Genomic DNA, 22944 nt, shown 5'->3' with positions numbered 1-22944 from the left:
CTATTAGATCGGCCATTAAGCTCCTTTTTCCAAATTGTAGAATGGGCGGCATTGATTTAAAAGATGCCTACTACCATCTCCCTATCCATAGTAGGTATCAAAAATACTTAAGAGTGGCAGTAACTCTTGAGGGGGAGATTCATCATTTCCAGTATACAGCCATGCCCTTCGGTCTCTCCACGGCACCCAGGATCTTCACGAAGGTAATGTTAGAAGTAATGGCCTACCTTCGCCAGAGAGACACATTAATCATTCCCTACTTAGATGATTTTTTAGTTGTAGGAAATTCATCCCTTCAGTGTGCGGAACGATTAGCTGACACTGTCTCGTCCTTAGAAAGCCTGGGCTGGATCGTCAACTATAAAAAATCCAGACTCACCCCACTTTCCCTTCAGACATTTTTGGGATTTAGTCTAGATTCCATAAAGCAAAAATGTCTACTTCCCCAAGAAAAAATATCTCTTATAGAGGGTAAAGTTGTGGCGGCCATTCACAAACCTCAAATGTCCCTGAGAGCAGGAATGTCCTTGCTAGGATCCCTCTCCTCCTGTACTCCAGCCGTTCAGTGGGCACAACTTCATACCCGAACATTACAACATCAGATACTTCGGGAACAGAGAAAATTTCTGGGGCACCTTGAATCGAAAATAACTTTATCCGAGAAAGTCTTATCCTCCTTAGAATGGTGGCTAAATAAAGACAACCTAGCGGGGGGTGTCCCTTGGGTAATATCACCATCCCACACGATAACTACGGACGCTAGTCCCCACGGGTGGGGCGCACACATGGGAGATAGATTCTGCCAGGGAACCTGGGATAAGAATGAAGATTTATATTCATCAAACCTAAAAGAATTAAATGCGGTAAACTATGCACTGCGTCAATTTCTCCCACAGCTACGAGGAAGCCACGTCCGAATCTGTTCAGACAACACTACGACAGTGGCGTATTTAAACAAACAAGGCGGCACAAGATCAGACGCTCTAATGTCTTCCGCAAACAGTACCTTAATCCTGGCCGAAAAGCATCTGTTGTCCCTCTCGGCAGTCCACATCAAAGGAGAGGACAATCAACAAGCGGACTTCCTAAGTCGACACACTCTTCATCAAGGAGAATGGTGTCTCAATCCTTACATTTTCCACAAGATAACATTGTTATGGGGCAAACCCCAAATAGACCTGTTTGCTACAAAACAAAACAAACAAGTCCACAAATTCGCATCTCGGTCCCGTGCAGATCACCCGGACATTCTAGATGCTCTTCAAACACCATGGCAATTCAAGCTGGCGTATGCTTTCCCTCCGATAATTCTGCTTCCACAAGTAATACGGAAAATCAGGGAAGAGCAGGCCAGGATAATACTAATAGCGCCATTCTGGCCCAAGAGACCATGGTTCTCGTGCCTGCGGTCGATGTCGGTGACGGATCCTTGGGTCCTTCCCTCAATCCCAAACCTTCTCTCCCAGGGACCTTTCTTCCACCCTCAGGTGGACAGCCTCCACCTGACGGCCTGGAATTTGAAAGGCAGATATTAAATTCCAGGGGGTTTTCAAAGGGCCTAATTGATACACTCCTGCTTAGCAGGAAACCATCTACAACAAAAATTTACACCAAAGTATGGAAGAAGTTTCTTCAGTTCCATACTAGTTCAAACCCCTCTGAAGTCCCAATAAAATCTGTACTAGAATTTCTGCAGAAAGGGAAAGAGTTAGGTCTGTCAGTTAACACACTAAAGGTCCAGGTGTCCGCTCTGGGTGCCCTCTATGGCCATAATATTGCTGGTAATAAATGGGTATCCCGCTTCATCACGGCCTGTGAACGAGTTACTCCTATCCACATACCTAGAGTAGCTCCGTGGGATCTAAACCTAGTCTTAGACTCTCTAACAGAATCTCCGTTTGAGCCTATAGACACAGCATCTTTAAAACATTTGTCGTTAAAAACAGCCTTCTTAGTAGCCTTAACATCGGCTAGAAGAGTCAGCGACATTCAGGCCTTGTCGATAGATCAACCTTACCTTCTCACATTTCATGACAGACTAATCTTAAAACCGGACCCCCTATACCTTCCTAAGGTAGCAGGGAAGTTCCACAGGTCACAGGAGATACATCTTCCTACTTTCTTTAAAGACCCCTCTACTCCTGAAGAACAAAAATTCCATACTCTAGACGTCAGGAGAGTAGTTTTGCAATATATTGAGAAAACTAGTAGTTGGAGGCAGAGTAGGGCTCTGTTCATATCCTTCCAGGGCAAAAAGAAAGGATATGGAGTCACAAGAGCAACATTATCCAGGTGGATAAGAGACGCTATCCGGTTGGCCTATTCCATGAAAAATGAAGAACCTCCGGAGGGCATCAAAGCACACTCCACCAGAGCCATGGCTTCTTCCTGGGCCGAAAAAGGGAACGTGCCAATCGAAGATATATGTAAGGCTGCAACTTGGTTGGCTCCTTCCACTTTCTATAATCACTACAGGCTCGACCTGTCTTCCGACTCTGACCTACACTTTGGCAGGACTATCCTCAGCACGGTGGTCCCCCCCTAGGTGTTGGTCTCTGGAAATCTCTCCAGTGGGTGCTGTCATGGCGAAGGGTAAATAGCCGGATTACTTACGGTAATGCTCTTTTAATGAGTCCATGACAGCACCCAGTCACATCCCTCCCTAATAAAAGCCAATGTAATTACTTCTATGAAGTTTATATTCTGATGATACATTGTGATGATTGACTAACACTGGCGGTCCTCCGGGTACTCTGAAATTAAACTGAGGAGGAGAGGGGGACCGCCCCCTTTTATGTCTCTGTAGGTTTCCTGTTCCTTGGGGCGGATCCCTATCTCTCCAGTGGGTGCTGTCATGGACTCATTAAAAGAGCATTACCGTAAGTAATCCGGCTATTCCTGTGCATAAGACTATCCAGAATCTAATTCTACATGAATGGTGCCTCCCTGAAAAGGGTCTTAATATTCCCTCAGAGCTAAAGAACCGATTTCCCTTAGATGGAGAACTCCTTATGGGAGACCCCCAAAAGTGGATGTGCAAGTGTCCAGAGTAACTAAGAAAACAGCCCTTCCCTTTTGAGGACTCTTCCCAGCTCAAGAATCCGATGGATCGAAAGATAGAACTTATTAAAACAGTCCTGGGACACATCCACAAATTTACTAAAATCTAACATAGCCTCCACTTGCGTGGCCAGATCCCTGTTCGTCTGGTTACGCAAGCTGGAAGACCATTTAACACAGGGCACCCTAAAAGAGGAGATTTTAGACTCCCTACCCCTGCTACAGAAAGCAACTGGGTTCCTAGCCGACACCTCGGCTGAATCTGTCCGAGTAGCCGCAAAAGCTGCTGTCCTCTCCAACTCGTTCAGGAGAGCACTGTGGATAAAATCCTGGGGGTGACTTCATCTCAAAGTCTAAGTTGTGTAGCATCCCCTTCCAGGGCCATAATTTATTTGGACCCATTCTGGATGATATCTTGGATAAGGCAGCAGATAAAAAGAAATCTCTCCCTGAACAAAAAATTTCTAAAAAATGCTTTTTTTCCCCCCCACAATGCTTGAGGATAAACTCCATGGGGCCGTGGGGTACTCTGTACCGGGTCCTTCGGTTCACAGGGGGATGTCACGGTGGCCAGTCCGTGGCCCTGGAACGTCCATATTAAAGGGGAAAGGTCTTTAAAGGGGAAATGTTCGTGACGCCACCTGTGGTATTCGGTCAGGGTGACCGACGCTGCTTTAAGGGGTCTGCTGGGGTGATGTTATGGCAGCTAGATTGTATACCTTCCCACAGGTGAAGTATGTCCCCAGGGTTTCCCAATGTGTATATGGTGGATGGTGAGAGGCGCAGTGAAGAACGAGGACACAAGGTTGCAGTCTCTTTACCTTTTACTGAAGGCTTCAGCATCCACAGTCCAGAGCACAGATCACAGGGCAGGCAGAGTCCAGCCGGTATGGAGGCAAATCCAGAGTTCCCTTGTCCAGGTAGAAATCAGTAGCCTTCCTCTAGCGCCGTGGTGTTGTAGTCCCTTGCTGCTAAGCCTCTCATAACATCCTCACAGATGTTGTAGATGTTATGTCTCTCTGTCCTCCAGATGGATAGGACAAACCCATATGACCGGTGGCTTAAGGCGTTTTACAGGGACTCTATCATGCCCCAGCCTCTACGTAGTGCCACCTTGCCTCCTGGGTGTAGGGACGGATCAGTAATGTGAAATTGGCTGTCCTGCCAGTCTCTGGAGCAAGGCATAAAAGACTGTTGCTCCCTCGGTGTTCCTGCTACCGGGATCCTGCACCTCAGAAGGAGGCAGCCTGTGTAGGGCAGAACTCCTCCTGGTATCCTCTCCTTTGCTATGACTTCTTCACCCTCTCTACAATACAGTTCTTTCAGTGTCCTTTCTTCGGAACTGCCGCACTTAGGGCAGGTACAGCTCCGTGACCTTCTGTCTAGGCCTCTGACAGGCTCCCACCCCTGTCAGGGACCAACTACCTGAGCAAAGCTCAGCCAGCAACTGCCTAACTTCCTCTCCAGGCAACCAGCTTTACCTAAGTGTGAAGAGTGCCCTAATAAATAGGAGCATAGCTCCCCCTGGTGGCCTGGAGTGCGAAATGTGTTGTATGTTCGTGATACCTGGATTTGGTGGTTCTTTGCCTCCAAACGTAACATCATTCCCCCCTAAAGGAGAATATTACTGCCACGACCAGGACCCTGGGGCGCTGCATCCACACCTCAAACTCTTTGTTGAAGGATCTACAAAATCTGCTCCATTCAAATGTGATATAGCAGGTGCCAAAGCTGGAGGAAGGACGTGGCCATTACTCACGTCTTTCTAATAACAAAACTGTCGGGGAAGAACAGAATCATCATAAACCTGAAACCATTAAACGAATCAGTCCGGTACAGAAGATTCAAGATGGAAACAATCCCCCCCCTCATTGGACAAAATTGGGTAATGGCGACTGTGGATCTGAGGGATGCGTACTACTATGTACCAATCCACCCAGAACACTCAAATTCCTCAGATTCGCAGTCTCCCAGGGGCAGCAAATCAAACATTTCCAATTCAATGTCCTACCATTCAGCATCTCATCAAGCCCTATGGGTCTTTACAAAAATTATGGCGGTAGCAATGATTTTCATCCGTCAACAGGGAATATGCATTGTCCCATAAATGGACGACTCATTATTGCGCCATCTACACCCCGTCTGGAAACAGATGTAACAAGGACACAGGAGATATTAGTTCCTGGGCTGGATCCCGAATCGTGAAAAATCAGAGATCCACCCCTCCACAAGGAGAAAATTTTTTGGGGTTCTACTGGACTCAAAAGAAAGGACATCGTCTCTACCCAGAGATCATCAGATCAACCTTGTCCGCAAAGTAACCAGATTCAGGGACCAGCGAGCACCAACCCTCAGAGTCCATGTCTGTGCTATGGTCTCTAACCGCATGCATCCAGGCGGGTCCTGGGCTCAAGCTCACATGCGAACCCTTCAGACTTATGTGCTTCTACATTCCAGGAGACTGCAGATTCCATTGAATCAAAAAATTCTTCTCCCTGGCCATGTAAAATCAGCTCTAAAATGGTGGTTAGATCACCAAAATCTTCAGAAAGTGGTCAGCTGGGATCAGTTTCCCCCTAAAAACACTCCGCTCGGATGCCAGCAAGAGAGGCTGGGGTGCAGAGGTAGTGTTTCCACTTTCAGAGACGATGGACATCAAACATCAGCAACAGTTCCTCGAACCTAAGAGAACTGAAGGCTGTGGAAGAAGCCCTGAAAGTATCATCTGCGCTGATCAAAAATCACCATGTTTGTGTCTACTCGGACAACATGACCACAGTAGCCTACCTACAACACCAGGGGGAATGAAGTATGCCCGTCTGAAGGAAATGGCAGCAAGAATTTTCTTCTGGGCAGAGTAAAACCTTCTGTCAGTCACAGCAGTACATCTAAGAGGATTAGACAATACTCAGGCAGACTTCCTAAACAGGAAAGACATACATCCAGGAGAGTGGTGTCTGGACCAAACAGTATTCCGGTCCCTAACCTCAAGATGGGGAACTCCAGATGTTTGCCAACGGACAGAATGCGAAGGTGGAAACATTCTTCTCCCTTTATCACACGGATGGGGTGCAGGGAATAGATGCCTTCTCACAAAGGTGGAGGTTCAATCTTGCCTATGCATTTCCACCCATCCCCATGCTGGCAAAGACACTACAAAAGATCAGGACAGACCGAGTTACCACAATCTTAATTGCTCCACTGTGGCCTGAAAGGATCTGGTACAGTGCCCTGATAGACATGGCTCGGGAAAGTCCCTACCTTCTACCTCAAAGTCGATCTCCTTCACCAAGGTCCCCTACTGCATCCGGACCTACGCAGATTGAACCTGGCGGCATGGCTACTGAAGCCAGAATTTTAAGAGCCAAAGGACTTTCGGATGAAGTGATCCAGACCCTCCAAAAAAGCAGGAAGCCGGTAACGAATGCCATCTATGCTAAAGTCTGGAAAAAGTTTACGTCCTGGTGCTCCTCAAACTCAAGACCCCTTCTATCCCAATATAGCGCGAATCTTAGATATTATTTATTTATTTTTACAAAAAGGTTTACAAATGGACCTTACCCCTAGCACACTCAAAGTGCAAGTATCGGCCCTTAGCACTTTTTTTTTTTTTTTTAAATTTAAATTTAGCCAGTCACCACTAGATCAAGCGCTTCATGACAGCAACATCCGAGATTCGTCCTAGACTCCGTAGTAAGGTGCCTCCTTGGGACCTTTAGGCTGTGTGCACACGTTGCAGATTTTTCGCGTTTTTTTCCCGATAAACGCTATAAAACCGCAAAAAATTTGCATACATTATGCATCCCATCATTTTTAATGAATTCCGCAATTTTTGTACACATGATGCGTTTTTTTTTCCGCAAAAAAAACGCATCGTGGTAAAAAACGCAGCATGTTCATTAATTTTGCGGATTTTTCACAGATTTCCCACTATATAATGCATTGGGAAATGTCCGGAAAAAACGCGGTAAAAACGCATGCAGATTTCTTGCGGATTTCTTGCAGAAAATCTCAGGATTTTCTCAGGAATTTTCTGCAAGAAATCCTGAACGTGTGCACATAGGCTGTTCAGCACGGTATTAGGCTAACTCAAGATCCATTTGAACCCCTGGAATCTATGAACATAAACTCTAAGGGTATGAGCACACGTAAGAATTTCTTGCAGAAAATTCCTGAAGAAAACCGGACATTTTCTGCAAGAAAACAGCATGCGTTTTTTTCCGGAGCTTTCCCAATGCATTATATAGCGGGAAAAACGCGAAAGAAAAACGCAAAATTAATGAACATGCTGCGTTTTTTACCGCGATGCGTTTTTTTGCACAAAACGCATCATTTGCAGAATGCATTCTAAATGATAGGATGCATATGTATGCGTTTTTATCGCGTAGTAACGCAAAAAAAAAACGGAACGTGTGTGCACACAGCCTAACTCTTAAAATAGTCTTTTTAGTCGCAATCACTACGGCTAGACGTATTGGAGAGTTGCAGGCCCTGTCAATACAGGACCCTTATCTGATGTTCGCTGCGGATAGCATTATACTAAAGCTAGATCAGTCCTTTCTACCTAAAGTGGTCTCAAATTTCCACAGGGATCAGGACATTGTACTGCCCTCATTTTGCCCAAACCCATCCAACCCTAAGGAAGAGACCTTCCACACCCTTGACGTTCACAGGGTGGTCCCATCTTACCTACAACAGACTGAAGCCTGGCAAATTGATCAAAATGTATTCTTCCAGTTCTCAGGTCGAAACAAAGGTGGCAAAAAACACTATTGCAAATTGGATCAAACAGTCTATTTGCTTGGCTTATTCATCACAGGGAACTGATCCATCTGCTTCACTGAAGGCACATTCTACCCGGGCGATGGCAACATCATGGGCAGAGAGGGGGAATGCTTCATCAGAGCAGATAGGCAGAGCCGCCACCTGGTCGTCCATCCACACGTTCACCAGACATTACAGGCTAAATTTCAATAGGGATCTAACATTTGGCAGAAGAGTTCTGCAGGCGGTGATCCCTCCCTAGAGAAATTAGCTGTTGGTACTACTCCGAAGTGGCTGTCGTGGAAGGTGACTAGAGAAAATGGAATTAGGCTTACCGGTAATTCGGTTTCTAGGAACCTTCCACAACAGCACTAATTTCCCTCCCTATCTGATATTCTTATTGGATGATTCCTGCACTTTTGTGGTAACTATACGTGCTACTGTGTCCAGGAAAACACTAGTGGTTGCAGGAAGGGGAGGGGTATTTAACCTCTTTGTGTTCCTGTCCCCTATTAGGGTGGGGAAGACAACCTCCGAAGTGGCTGTCGTGGAAGGTTCCTAGAATCCGAATTACCGGTAAGCCTAATTCTATTTTTTGGTTTTTTGGTACAACAAAAAAGATTTGTGATGTCATTTCGTGTCCAACGTCCTCTTTTTTTTTTTTTTTTTTTTTTTTTTTTACATTTGTCCAAGACAGACTCGATAGATCTGTCTCATTCCTTCTAGCCTTTCCTGCACCTGGGGCTAAGGATCAGTTTGGCGCCCCCCCCCAACCTACCCCATTTGAACCTTAACTCTATTGAAACTGCATGACCAAGCCAAGGTACATAAGATGCCCCATAAAGATATTTGCCCCATATAGTGCTGCACAAACATTATGGCCCCATAAGATGCTCCATACAGACACTTGCCCCATATAATGCTGCACAAATGTTATGGCCCCATAAGATGCTCCATACAGACACTTGCCCCATATAGTGCTGCACAAATGTTATGGCCCCATAAGATGCTCCATACAGACACTTGCCCCATATAGTGCTGCACAAACGTCATGGCCCCATAAGATGCTCTATACAGACACTTGCGCCATATAGTCTTGCACAAACGTTATAGCCCCATAAGATGCTCCATACAGACACTTGCCCCATTATAGTGCTGCACAAATGTTATGGCCCCATAAGATGCTCCATACAGGCACTTGCCCCTTATAGTGCTGCACAAACGTTCTGGCCCCATAAGATGCCCCATACAGGCACTTGCCCCATATAGTGCTGCACAAACATTATGGCCCCATAAGATGCCCCATTTGCTGTTGCTGCGATAAAAAAAAAAAAATCACATACTTACCTCTCCGTCGCTCAGGCCCCCGGCACTTTCAATATTCACCTGCTCCTCGTTCCAGCCGCCGCTCCATCTTCAGCACTGACGTTCAGGCAGAGGGCGCGCACTAACTACGTCACCGCGCCCTCTGACCTCAACGTCACTGCTGAAGACTGAGCAGCGCCGGAACGGGGAGCAGGTGAATATCGCTCAGCGCTCCCCTCCCCGCTATACTCACCTGCTCCTGGAGCTGTGCAGTCCCTGCTTCCCTGGCACCGGCAGCTTCTTCCTGTACTGAGCGGTCACCGTTACCGCTCATTACAGTAATGAATATGCGGCTCCACCCCCTATGCCCCCCTGGATACGCCACTGCCTTCTATCGATAGATAGATGGAAGGAATTAGATAGAAGGAATGAGGTGTCTCTCTATCCCGTGTGTCTCTCTCTCTCTCTCTCTCTCTCTCTCTCTCTCTCTCTCTCTCTCTCTCTCTCTCTCTCTCTCTCTCTCTCTCTCTCTCTCTCTCTCTCTCTCTCTCTCTCGAAACACTGCCGATCCGCACAAAGAATTCCGCGCTGTTTTTTGCTGCAGCATGTGCACAGCGGATTGGGTTTTCCATAGGTTTACATGGTACTGTAAACCGCATGGGGAAATTGCTGCAGATCCGCAGAGTCAAAAACGCTGCGGATCCGTGGTAAAATCCGCAACGTGTGAACATGGCCTCAGAGCCACTGATTTTGGTCAGCAGCCCTGATGTCACATAAACGATGGTGCAGCCAATCGCTTAGTTCAGTGACTGAGTGTTCTGTTTACTCAGGCTGAGCTCTGTTATTGTCTTAAGTCCATTTACCTCATAAAGAGAAACTTGACAATGAATGACCTGGCATAGAAGACTGAGGACATTGAGACACATTGCGTGGGAGTCCAGGAGCCTAGTTATGCCTTTGCAGCACTTCCATGTCCCCCTCCCCACTAGACACCCCAACCTTTGCTACGCTCTCACATAAACTTTTTATTTTTTCTCCCCCCTCCCAGAAATATTGTATCCACTGTGAACTTGGCCTGTAAACTTGACTTAAAGAAGATTGCCTTACATGCTAGAAATGCAGAGTATAACCCAAAGGTAAGGCCGACGTGCTGTACTGCCTGTACACCATCTTGTATGAAAAATGTCGCTTGTGTTCTCTGATTTCAGAGGTTTGCAGCGGTGATCATGAGAATACGAGAGCCCAGGACTACAGCACTGATATTCAGTTCCGGCAAAATGGTCTGCACTGGAGCAAAGAGGTAGGACTGGAGCGACCATAGCATCCCTGCATGCAAGAGCTCAAAGAGTCATGGGGGCAGAGTCATGGGATCATAGCTCTTGGCACACCCTTCCTCCTTGATTGGCAGCACTGATGGTAACATGACTCAATTCTTTGCCACTTTCAGGATCTCTGCTTGCAGTTGATAAAATGCATGCAATCCAGCTTAATGCTATTCTCATTCCCCTAAGTTGTCTGTCAGAAGGACCTCTCTCGGCCGCAGAAATAACGTGTTTCTGTTCAATAACTGCACCCAAAAAGCGAACCTAATCATACAGTTCTTATATTTTCTATACGAAATTCAATTCTTAAATCATTTGATAGTTTATATTCTAAAATTTTTCCTAGATCATTAAGAGGTTCTGTTCCCCATGCTTTACACTGCATGATTGCATTTTTGCTTGTGATGTACACAGAATATTGTCTTTACGGTAGCAGTTGGGTAAATGGCTACAGCTTGTTTTGGATTATTCATATTAATGTTCTTTGATAGTGAAGAGCAGTCCCGTCTGGCAGCGAGGAAGTACGCCCGGATTGTACAAAAACTGGGTTTTCCAGCAAGGTTTCTTGACTTTAAAATCCAGAACATGGTGGGAAGCTGCGATGTGAGATTCCCAATACGGCTGGAAGGTCTCGTCCTCACACATCAGCAGTTCAGCAGGTAAATGCCGTGTGCCTGATTAATTATTGCATTGGGGTTTTTTTTCTCCACTTTTGGTGGTAGGGCTTGGTCTTCTGGGGGGTGGGGACTTGGGGTTTTGGGGGGCTGGCAGGGCTTGGTCTTTCCAGATGTTTAGCCAGTCATTGATCTCATTAATCGACTTTTAAAAGTTGCAGATTAACCCCAGTTCCCCCTACAGTGTTTTTTGTGGGAGGTAGAGGGTTCTATCTTCCTTGTACACGTGTCATCTTGCACTAAATCACAAACCAAAGGTTAAAAAATGCTTTTTTTCCCTGCCAAATTAATAAAATGCTTTTGCCATTTATAAAAATTAATGCAAAAAAGTAAACTAAGGCAAGATAAAGGTAAGACTGGAGGGGGAAAAAAAAAGTACTCTTTTGGCGATAAATCGCATTGCACTCGGACCAGTGTTAAACTATGGGGCAGCTCCCAGCAGCCAATTTTTTTTATTTATTTTTTTTTTCTTTACAGCCGTTTTCCTCGGTCCGAGACATCCACAGCATGCTCCGATTGTCACGGACACTCGGCCGACTGTCGGCTTGCTGGCACCTATATAAGCCTATGGGTGCGAGTGAGACAGCGCACACCACTTGGATATCATCCGAGTGATGTGCGTTAAACGCTGACCCCGGGAATGGAGGAGATGGAGAAATTAGTTTCTCCGCCTCCTCTGCAGCTGTGCTCCGATCCGCTCTGTGCGAGAGGCTCGGTGCACAGACGCATGACACTCGGCTCCCACTCACAGCAGAGCAGGAGCCGAGTGTCATTAGCATATCGCATCCGATGCTCTCACATCGGATGCAATACGCTAGTGTGACCCCGACCTATTGCTCAATGTTGCATTGACACCAAGCAATCTTTGGCCCCGTTAAAGGTGATTGTAGTCAGTGTAAACCTTCACAAGGGCTTGTGTTCCTACAGTTAGATATGGATTTGTCAATATCAACTTCTGGCAACGCCCAGTTGTCAATTTATTCATAAGCTTTTAGGAGGATGAACTGGAACAGCACAATGTAGCCCCTAGTGACTGATGGAGGCAGTATATCTTATAGCAGGGTCAGACTGGGACTAAAATTCAGCCCTGGCATTTGAAGTTACACAGGCCCATTTGTCACAATATAATAATGGGGCCCCAAATGCTAACATTTTGCACATCACACAAGTATTTCGGTTGTATTTACAAGCGCTGAGTTCAGGCCGCTAAATGAGTTTGATAAATAATACTGAAGTTGTTCAACGCTTGTTTCCCGGCCACTTTCCTCCAGCTGAGGAATAATGATGGGACAGAATGATCACTAATAGAGCACTAACAGATCACCATACAGTATCATGTTATCAGCAGCACATCCCCAGTTTACGCTGGCGATGCGCTGCTGAGAACAATGATTTTTGTTCCAGCAAAATCAATCTGAATATGCAGCATTTTACTTTGTTAGTAAAAACACCCCATAGGCCTCCATATATTATAATGTGCACCACAGTCCTCCATATAGTATAATACACTCCCTATAGTCATTCATATATTATAAAACACTGCTCAGTCCTCCATGTAGCATAATACACTCCTCATAGTCCTCCATACAGCATAATACACTCCTCATAGTGCTCCATATAGTATAATGCACTGCCAGTCATCCATGTAGTACAATTCACTTCCCATAGTAACATGCACCCCATAGTTCTTCATATAGTATAACGTATTCCCCATAATCCTCAATATGGTATAATGCAGCCACCACCCAACAGAATATAATGCAGCCCCCCCATTGAATATAATGTAGCCCCCACAGAATATAATGCAGCCCCCAATAGTATATAACACAGCCTCCCACATAGAATATAATATACCTCCACAATAGTATATAACAGCCACATAGTGTATATAACACGGCCTCCCGGATAAAATATAATATACCCCCCATAGTATATAGCACAACCCGCATAGTATACAGCACTGCCCACGTAGCAGTATACAGCACTGCCCACACAGTAGTATACAGCACTGCCCACACAGTAGTATACAGCACTGCCCACATCTCTCTCCCACCCCCCCCCCCTAGAATGGCCCCACAGCCCAGTAAAAGAAAAACACTCCTCACCTCCCCTCGTGCCTGCGGTGCTCCCTGCTCAGCGGCGGCCGCTGCACTGCCTGGGACACAGTGAGTGCGCGCGCACCTGCAGTTTCAGAGGCAGAGCAGGGAATGATGGGAGGAGCGTCGGGTGACGCTCTCTCCTCGATCATTGCATTCAACTGTACCGGCGTCATAGATGCTGGAGAAGGGGGGAAGGGTGAGTCGGCGTGCAGTGGCACACTATTGGCACCGGCCCTTCTGGCATCTTCCAGAACTGACCGATAGCTAGAAGACAGGGCAGGACTGGCCATCTATTGCGTTGACCCAAAATGTTAAGACTTTGAGATTTTTCTTGTTCACCACTGTCTAATGCTGAAAAAAATAATATATATATATTTTTTTTACAGCTATGAACCTGAACTATTTCCAGGCCTTATTTATAGGATGGTGAAACCAAGGATTGTGCTCCTTATTTTTGTTTCTGGAAAGGTTGTGTTAACTGGTAAGGTTCTGGATTCCGTGTGTGTGTGTGTGTGTGTGTGTGTGTGTGTGTGATGTTGCTAAGGTTCTGGATTCCGTGTGTGTGTGTGTGTGATGTTGCCATATGACTGCATGTTAATGAAAAGGTGGCAGCAAAAAGTCCACTTCTGCTCTGGTCGCAGGTTCTCTAAATGCATTTGGTACATGTAACAGTTTCTCTTGTCAGGTCTAGGCTGTCCTGTGACCCATCATATTACTGCAGAGTCTGTGATGTGCTCACTTGTTTCAGCCGATTCTACACTCCTAATTTCCGTACTTGCCATCATGTGCCGACATCTCATCGGAGACCATTTGAAAATGCAGAAGAGATGATGGTTGGCACATGATGGCAGGAGTGTAGCAGTGGAAGGACCCGGTGGCGTATGGTACATTGCATACTGCCAGAATTTCTGCAAAATAATAAAATCATCATTAAAACTAAAGGTGCTGATTGGACATTTAATAGCTTTTAGGGGGGAGCGACAATGATTTTTGCCCCAAATTGATCTCCAGTTTGTGCCCCATTCATGTTGTTAAGGGCATGTTCCCATGTAGTGGCTATGTAAGGAGGTACACCAGGCTGCAAGTACCTGTATTTAGCTGGGTCCGGAACTGCTGCTGAGGCTGCATCCTTTGTTTCCTGGGGGAAGGCAAAAAGGCCTGGACAGGTTCCCTGAAACGGAAGCTGGGGGCACGGTTATAAGTGAAAGCGTGAGTGGCGTCATGCCAGCGCTGACAGAGGCAAGGTACGTGCGCAGCGGGCTCCGAGGGGTGTGCAGCCAGGCCGTGATGACCACAGTAATAAGGAAAGAGCCGGGAGCCCTGTTCAGATAATTGCTGTGCACCAGCCTAAGAGCCAGGGCAGAGTTCAGGACTGTTCACTGCTGCCCTCGTCATCGGACCGTGATCTGCGGTGGAGAAGCGGCGCATCAGTGGTTGTCGGCACTTCAGTCTTGGTGGGAAAAGGCAGCGCACAGCATAGAGAGAAGTGCAGCGTGCCCAGTAGCTGGGAGCAGGGCCGGCTCCAGGTTTTTGAGGGCCCTGGGCGAAAGTCTGTGCCCCCCACCCTGTTAACACATAACACGATTCATGATGCAGAGAAATATAAGTATAGCCAGTGCCGGACTGGGGTGCTAAGGGCCCACCAGTAACATTGACTTCTCACCTGCACACAAATATTACACTACCCTTGTTCACAAATTTACCTATATCTCTATATAATAATAAACTGGGTAGCGTGGTTAATGCATGATAAGATGCTGCTTTATGTGCAAAGTTAATCAATTGAATTATGCCAAATAATGCCCATATAGTGGGGTTGGGGGCCCAGATCTGCACAGGGGCCCACAGGAGGATTCCCCTGTTACCCTATGGGCCAGTCTGAGCATGGGTATAGTACAATGCCAGATTTCACTTCTTACATGAGTGATCGCTATTGTAAATTCTACAATTCCATACAGCAGAGGGGCTTTATATAAGTCAACCCCTATATGCAAATTTGTGACCTACTCCCTCTTCCTCAGTTAACCAGTAGGCATTTTATTAGCTAAATTTGCTGCAAAGAAAAAATTGCATACATTAGTTTTCCATTAAATTGTCATATTCAAAGTAAACATTAGAAAGTATTACCGTAACTTAGAACATTTGTAAAAGTGCAAAATTTGTAGCGTATATAGCACAGCCCACGTAGCGTATATAGCAGTGTGGGCACCATATCCCTGTTAAATAAATAAATAAATTAAATAAATAAAAAAAAAAAAAATTATATACTCGCCTTCTGGCAGCCCCTGGATCCAGCCAGACCTTAGCGATGCTCCGGTTCCCAGTAATGCCTCGCAGCAATGACCTATGATGATGTAGCGGTCTCGCGTGATGCTATGTCATCTGGGGTCACTGCTGCGAGGCATTACTGGGAACGGGAGCTGCCAAGAGCATCGCGAGGATCGGGAAGGCTGCGGGGGATGCCGGAAGGTGAGAATAGCACGATTTTAAAATTTTTTATTTTCCAGGATGTCCCTCCTGACAGCACCACCAGGAGGTTGTCCTTCTTATCCTTGATAGGGACAGGAAACACAGAAGAGGTTAAATAGCCCCTCCCCACCTCCACCCCTCAGTGTTTTTCCTGTCCCTATCAGGGACAGACGCAGAGGAGCGGTGGCACGGCTTACCGTGCTGAAGATTCCAATAGCCGGTTGAGCAGGGCTCCCGGAGCGGCCTCATCCCTCTCCTGAGGGCTCTGAGGGAGCGGAGCATGGAACTCCGCAGCATGGCGCTGATACCGACGGAGGCCCCTCCGCATCGGTTGAGCTTTGTGCTCCCGTCTTCGGCGCATCCCTCTCCAGAGGGCTCTGCGCCTCCAGCTGCACAAGGTGACCGACAGCGGCCAGTAGCGGGCGTGCCGCGTCACCGAGCGCGCCACGTCTTGGCGTGATGCATCACCGGGCAGGCCGCGTTCTGTGCACGCGGCATCTATCGCCCTATCAATTATGGCGCTGACTTCCGGGGGCGTTCCTGGTTGGGAACGCTGAAGACAATAGCCTTGGGCTGTGCATGCAGCCGGAAGGAGATGCCCGCCCGTGACGCAGTGATCACCTGCAGCTGAGCTCGGAAGGAGGACGAGTCAGATGATTTGAAGACAGGTGAGAAACCTATTTAATCACACACATCTGACTGCACACTGATCCTAGAGAGATGGAGGGTGCAGATCGTCCAGAGATCCTATCCTCAGAGCTCTCCCCTGATCATGTAAGTTATACATTGAGGGATTTTATCACATTCACAACACAAGCTATAGAGCTTCTCCGTATCTATTTCAGGATAAGGAGACGTCCAAGCGCCCAACAGCAAGCCAAAGGCGCAGGACGAGTAAATGCCCTCTATGTTCCAATAGGCTACCAGAGGGGCATAAGAAAAAAGTGTGTGATAAATGTGTCGCTGGGCTACTTAAAGAAGAACAAACTTCCCTTCTGACTAGTATAAAAACGAAGATCAGAGAGGAAGTACAGTCCACAGTATCAGCACTGATGCCGGTCGAATCTCCCTGCCCCAAGAGACCTAGGTGAGAACAGGATCTTAGTTCGGAAGAGGGGGAACTGTCAACTTACTCCGTATCCGAGTCCATGGAGGAAGAATGTTCTTCAAATATCCTCCCAGAAGAAAGAAAGATATCTCTTCTCTTCTGACCACACAGACGCTTTATTACAGGCCGTCAGGAATACCATGGGAGTGGAAGAGGCTACGGAACCTCTTACAGTCCAAGACGAGATGTTTGGGGGACTGAGAGCTCATAGAAATAGAGTATTTCCTGTGAATCACCATATACAAGAAATGATCTTGGAAGAAGGGGGCGACGTAGGGAAGAAACTGATAGTCCCTAGAGATTTCAAATATTGTCTGCCTTTTGATCCGGATGAGACCAAAACCTGGGAATCCGTTCCTAAAGTAGACATACCGGTGGCCAAGGTCTCAAAAAAGACCGCCATCCCATTTGAGGATTCCTCGAGTCTCAAAGATCCTATGGACAAAAGATCGGAAGATCTCAAAAAGGTCTGGGAATCGTCAGCCGCCGTTATGAAAACCAATATTGCGGCCACCTCAGTTGCCAGATCAATGTCGATGTGGGTAGACAAACTAGAGACCCAGATCAACAATAAAATTCCCAGTGATGAGATCCTGAAGTCTGTACCACTCCTAAGGATGGCAACAGACTTTATGGCCGATGCTTCGGCAGAGTCGGTGCGGTTCGCTGCAAGAAACAATGCTTTGTCTAATGCAGCAAGAAGAGCTTTATGGCTTAGATCATGGTCCGGTGATACGCAGTCAAAAAACAAATTGTGTTCAATACCCTTTTCTGGCCTCCACGTTTTCGGTCCGGTACTGGATGAATTGCTTGAGAAAGCAGCGGATAAGAAAAAGGGTTTTCCCGAAGAAAAACCGAAAAATACACAGTCCTTTCGCAGGACTCGATCCCATCCAGGCAAGACTATAGAGGGAAAGGGAAAGGTGGAAGATGGAGCTACCCGAAAGGTGGTAGGGGCAGAGGTACCTTTCAGGATCAGAAATCAAAATCTAATAAACAATGACGCCAACTTAGTGGGTGGAAGGCTTCAGCACTTCCTACAAGGTTGGCAAAACATCACTCAGAACTCATGGATCCTAAATTTGATAGAATAAGGGTACAAGATAGAGTTCAGCCAAACACCTCCCAAAAGATTACGCCTAACTCAGACCCAGTCGTTATCGGTTCATCAAAGACTCCTAAAGGATATTCAAGAACTTATCCAGATAAAGGCCATCGTTCCAATACCCCATGCCCAGAGGTTCATAGGACACTATTCCAGTCTATTCTCCATAAAGAAACCAAGTGGAGAATTCCGTACTATTATAAACCTAAAACCTCTAAATCTGTCAGTTACCTACAAACGATTCAAAATGGAATCCCTCAAAACTGCAATACCTCTGATCCAGAAAGGATCAGTAATGAGCACATTAGACCTAAAAAGTGCCTATTACCAGGTTCCCATCTCCGCCTCACACCAACAGTACCTCAGATTCGCCATAAAAGACCAAGGCCGAATTCTACACTATCAGTTCACATGTCTGCCATTCGGCATCTCGTCTGCCATGAGTTTGGTGAATACTCTGGGGGCAGAGGTGATGGCGTTTTTGAGAGAAAAAGGGATACTCACCGTCCCTTATCTGGACGACATCCTACTCATAGCAGACTCTCCACAACAGATGGAAGAGAACTTATCAACAACTATTTCACTCCTGGAAAAGTTAGGATGGCTAATAAACTTCAAAAAGTCAAGCCTCAAACCCGAAACAAGAAAATCATTTCTTGGGGTAATCCTAGACTCAGTTCAGGAACATACGTACCTCCCACATCACAAGCAGGAGTCATTCAAAAAAGAAATCCAAAAATTACAAAAGCAAAAGCAAACATCCATAAGAAAGGCCATGCGGGTATTGGGCCTGATGACCTCTTGCATTTCCAGCGTCCAGTGGAGCCAATATCACTCAAGACCCCTGCAGAAAGAAATTCTCTCACTTTGGGATGGCAGGGATGTGACCCTGGACAACAAAATACGATTATCCCTAGATACAAAAAGTTCGCTGTCATGGTGGACCATAACAAAAAATCTCGAGAAAGGAAGGCCTTGGAAAACATCTCTGTGTATAAACATCACTACAGATGCAAGTCACAGCGGCTGGGGAGCCCACATAGAAGAGTTACTCCCAGGGAACTTGGCCTGTATCAGTACAAAGCAGGTCCTCAAATTACAGAGAACTCAGGGCAGTCTGGGAGGCCTTAAAAGCATTCCAGGGAAAGTTAAAAAGACTAACACATCCGCGTTTTCTAAGACAACTCAACAGTAGCCTTTCTACTTCACCAAGGAGGTCCAAAGCATCGTCATTTACAAGACTTATCAGACACAATATTCTCTTGGGCAGAACAGACAGTCAGATCAATAACGGCAGTTCACCTGAAGGGAACCCAAAACCAGGTAGCCGACTTCCTAAGCAGACAAAAATTATGTCCCACAGAATGGTCCTTAAAGAAGAAATCTTCCTCCAAATAACCCAACGTTGGGGCTTCCCGCAAGTAGATCTATTCGCCTCAAGGAAGAACGCAAAGACAGAAAGATTCTTCTCACTAAACCCAGGAGACAGGCCATCAGGAATAGATGCACTGGCTCAGAACTGGGACATGAAGTTGGCTTACGCTTTTCCTCCATTGGCCCTAATACCGAAAGTATTGAGGAAGATTCAGGACAGCCAGACATCAGTTATCTTAATAGCCCCTTACTGGCCCAAAAGGAACTGGTTTCCTCTACTAAAGATGTCCTGGGAGGATCCAATCCATCTACCAGCGGTACCGGACCTTTTGTCTCAAGGGCCCCTAGTCCATCAGGACCCGGGCCTACTACAGTTAGCAGCATGGATCCTGAAAAAGAGATCCTAAGATCAAAAGGTCTCTCGGAGCCAGTCATTGCTACTATTCAAAATAGTAGAAAACCTGTAACTTCTGCAATATACAGGAAGATATGGAAAAAGTTCTGCTCTCAGAGTACAGTTCCTGTATTGGTCTCTCACGGTCCGAATATTCCAAAAATTCTAGACTTTCTCCAGTCGGGGTTTGATAAAGGACTAAGGCCGAGTACTCTGAAGGTGCAGATCTCAGCCCTCCGTTCCTTCTATGACATCCAGCTAGCCTCTCATCCATGGATAATGAGGTTTGTCAAGGCCATTCAGAGACTTAGGCCTACAATTCGCAGTACAGTGCCTCCCTGGGATCTAAACCTGGTGCTAAATGAACTTTGTAAGGAACCTTTATGAGCCACTAGCTCAAGCAGACCTGAGAGCAGTAACCTTTAAAGCTCTCTTCCTGGTGGCAATAACGTCAGCACGACGTGTTGGTGAGATCCAATCTTTCTCTATTTAAACATCCATACTTAAAGGTCCAGGATTACTGTATCATCCTTAAATTAGATCCCGGGTTCCTTCCTAAAGTGGTTTCGGACTTCCACAGAAGTCAAGAAATTGTTTTGCCTACATTCTGCCAGAACTTCACTAACGAAAAAGAGCGTTCTCTTCACGCTTTGGATGTAAAAAGGACAATTCTACACTATTTAGAGATCACAGATAGTTGGAGAATTGACTCTAACCTCTTCATCCAGATGACCGGAAAGAATAAAGGGAAGAAAGCATCCAAAGCTACTCTAGCAAAATGGATTAAATCTACCATCACGGCAGCCTACATCTCGGCAGGAAGAACTCCTCCAGAAAGCCTCAAGGCGCATTCGTTGAGAGCAATCTCAGCCTCATGGGCAGAAAGAGCTGGGGCTTCTATGGACCAAATATGCAAAGCCGCAACATGGTCGAGGTCAAATACCTTTTGTAGACATTATAAGTTAGACGTAACTGTGAATCAACAGACTACATTTGGGAGGAAGGTCCTCCAGGCTGTAATCCCACCCTAAAAAATTAAGGAGTTATTTGGTATTTATCCTGGTGGTGCTGTCAGGAGGGATGTCCTGGAAAGTAGGAATTAGTCCTACCGGTAAGTATGTTTCCAGGAGTCCATCATGACAGCACCCCTTATATACCCTCCCTTGAGTTCCTCTCTGATATGTGATGTAAACATGTGAAGAAGGGAATTTCAATAAAATAGTTGCATCCATCCTGGTGTGGTACTTGGGAAAATCACTGAGGGGTGGAAGTGGGGAGGGGCTATTTAACCTCTTCTGTGTTTCCTGTCCCTATCAAGGATAAGAAGGACAACCTCCTGGTGGTGCTGTCATGATGGACTCCTGGAAACCTACTTACCGGTAGGACTAATTCCTACTTTTTTTTTTTTTAACACATTATATCTTTTTACTATTGATGCTGCATAGGCAGCATCAATACTAACAAGTTGGCCCCACTTGTCAAAATGCCCCCCCCCCCTCCCCCTGTCTCGCTAGGGCCCCGGCACTTGCCCGGGTGCTGACGTCTGCCCTGGCTGGGAGCATCAGCATCATGCAGGCAAACGTCCGCTGTCTCCTGCCGCCAGCAGCAGGGACCAGAGAGGGAGAGAAATGTGCAGTGTGTGTGGGCCCAGTGACTATAGAGAGAGGTGCCCGGTGACTACAGAGAACAAGGTGCCAAATGCTTTGGGCCTGTGAGTATAGCGCACATGCCACATTAGAGGGACTGACACTTGTGCCCTGAGTTTTGTCAGTTTATAGTTGCTGAGCCACATTGGGCTCATGTACAGTACCATGGCCCACACCCTTGTCAGCCATTGTAGCATATGGACTAGGCTCAGCAGAAGGTACCAGAGACCGACCGCTGCTGCCGGAAGACGGAGCATTGTTCCCCACAGGACCTCATTGTCGGCGCTATTCAGTTTATGGAATTGGGAACCACTGACTTTGATCAGAACTGCCGTTTTATTCAGTCGTCATGACAGCACTAACGAGAGAGGGGATCCGCCCTTCAAGGACAGGAAACCTACAGAGATAAAAGGGCGGCACCTCTCTCCCGCATCAGTTGGTTTCCTGTCCCTGACAGGGGACCCTGCAGAGGCCTTTTGAAGAAAGGCGAAGAAATTTTGGACCCAGGTCCGACTCACCGATCCTGGAGGCGGGATGGCCCCTTCCCCGGTGTTGATCGCGACGCTGGAAGTGCCGCACCACAGAGGGCTGTGGGGGTAGGCAACAGCACGGCAGGAGCAGCCTTCAGGGGGAGTGCTGTCTCGAGTGGTGTCCCATCGCCAGGTATGGGTGAATATTGTGTGGGAGGCCCTCCGAAACTAAGAAGGTGTCTGCTATTCCCGGCTGGTGGCGCACATCGCAGCGGCTGCCGGCACTAGCGCTGGAGCTTCCCCTCTGCACCAGCGTTCTAAGCGGCACGAGCGCATTTTTCCGCTGGTAGCGCACATCGCAGCGGCGGTACCCTTGCTGCCGGCGCTGGGCGCTGGAACTTCCCCTCTGCACCGGCGTCCTAGGCAGCACGAGCGCTGCGCTCAGCGTTCCGGAAGCGTCGCACCGGAGGTGACGCGCATAGGGGGGCGGTGCTTAGTTGGCGGCAGGCAATGACGCCCGGCGCATGCGCAGTGCGTCACACTGAGAAAAAACATGGCGGCGCCCGTCGGTCTCCCCTGAATAGTCGGCGTGGGGGTATTTTCGGTTGCAACTTGCGGCGGTACTTCCGGACTGATATCGTGAGTACCATTGGCGGGGGTCTCGGGAAAGGGAGGGGCCTCCCACACGCCGGCTTGTACCAGGCAGTTCACCAGGATTGGCCGGCTGTCCCCCATCAGGGGGAGGTACCTTTAGGGGGCCGGCTACTTAAGGATTCAATGATGGCTGCTTCATGCTTCATATCCATTGTTACAATGGAGTCTCAGGAGCAGGAGCAGTTGCCTTCTGAGCAACAGTGTCAACCCCTGGAGAAGCCCCATGCAGCAAACACCCAGCGACGTTCTAGTGGCAGTAGTCGTCCTGGAGGTCAATCTGCTAAAGCCGGAAAGTCCTCAAGCCGGATGGATATTGCTTCGGTGGAGAGGGTCCCCCCGCAATCTTCGGTACCACTTGGACACTGTAGGGGTAAGTGATCATCGTGAAAGTTCACTTAGTGATTGGTGTCCCTCCTTATTCCCTTTTTTACATCAGGGAAAAAAGCGGTCCTCTAAATCCAAGCACAAGGAATGTGCAGAATGTGGTATTCCTCTCCCTG

At 47.2% G+C, this 22944-nt stretch overlaps 1 protein-coding gene across 1 annotated transcript in view; it reads left to right on the top strand.

The window, feature by feature from the left end:
• TBPL2 (TATA-box binding protein like 2) overlaps positions 1–22944 on the top strand; it is a 38372-nt gene that overhangs the window by 7555 nt on the left and 7873 nt on the right. The window contains exons 3-6 of the mRNA XM_077297241.1: positions 10178–10265; positions 10338–10429; positions 10943–11110; positions 13611–13705. Of these exons, the coding sequence (XP_077153356.1) occupies positions 10178–10265; positions 10338–10429; positions 10943–11110; positions 13611–13705 (443 nt within the window). The remainder of the gene's footprint in view (positions 1–10177; positions 10266–10337; positions 10430–10942; positions 11111–13610; positions 13706–22944) is intronic.

This window comes from Ranitomeya variabilis, chromosome 1 (genome assembly GCF_051348905.1).
Source record: "Ranitomeya variabilis isolate aRanVar5 chromosome 1, aRanVar5.hap1, whole genome shotgun sequence".
Taxonomy (NCBI): Eukaryota; Metazoa; Chordata; class Amphibia; order Anura; family Dendrobatidae; genus Ranitomeya; species Ranitomeya variabilis.
The sequence above is the reverse complement of the archived record's forward strand: the minus strand, read 5'-3'. Positions and strand labels throughout refer to the sequence as shown.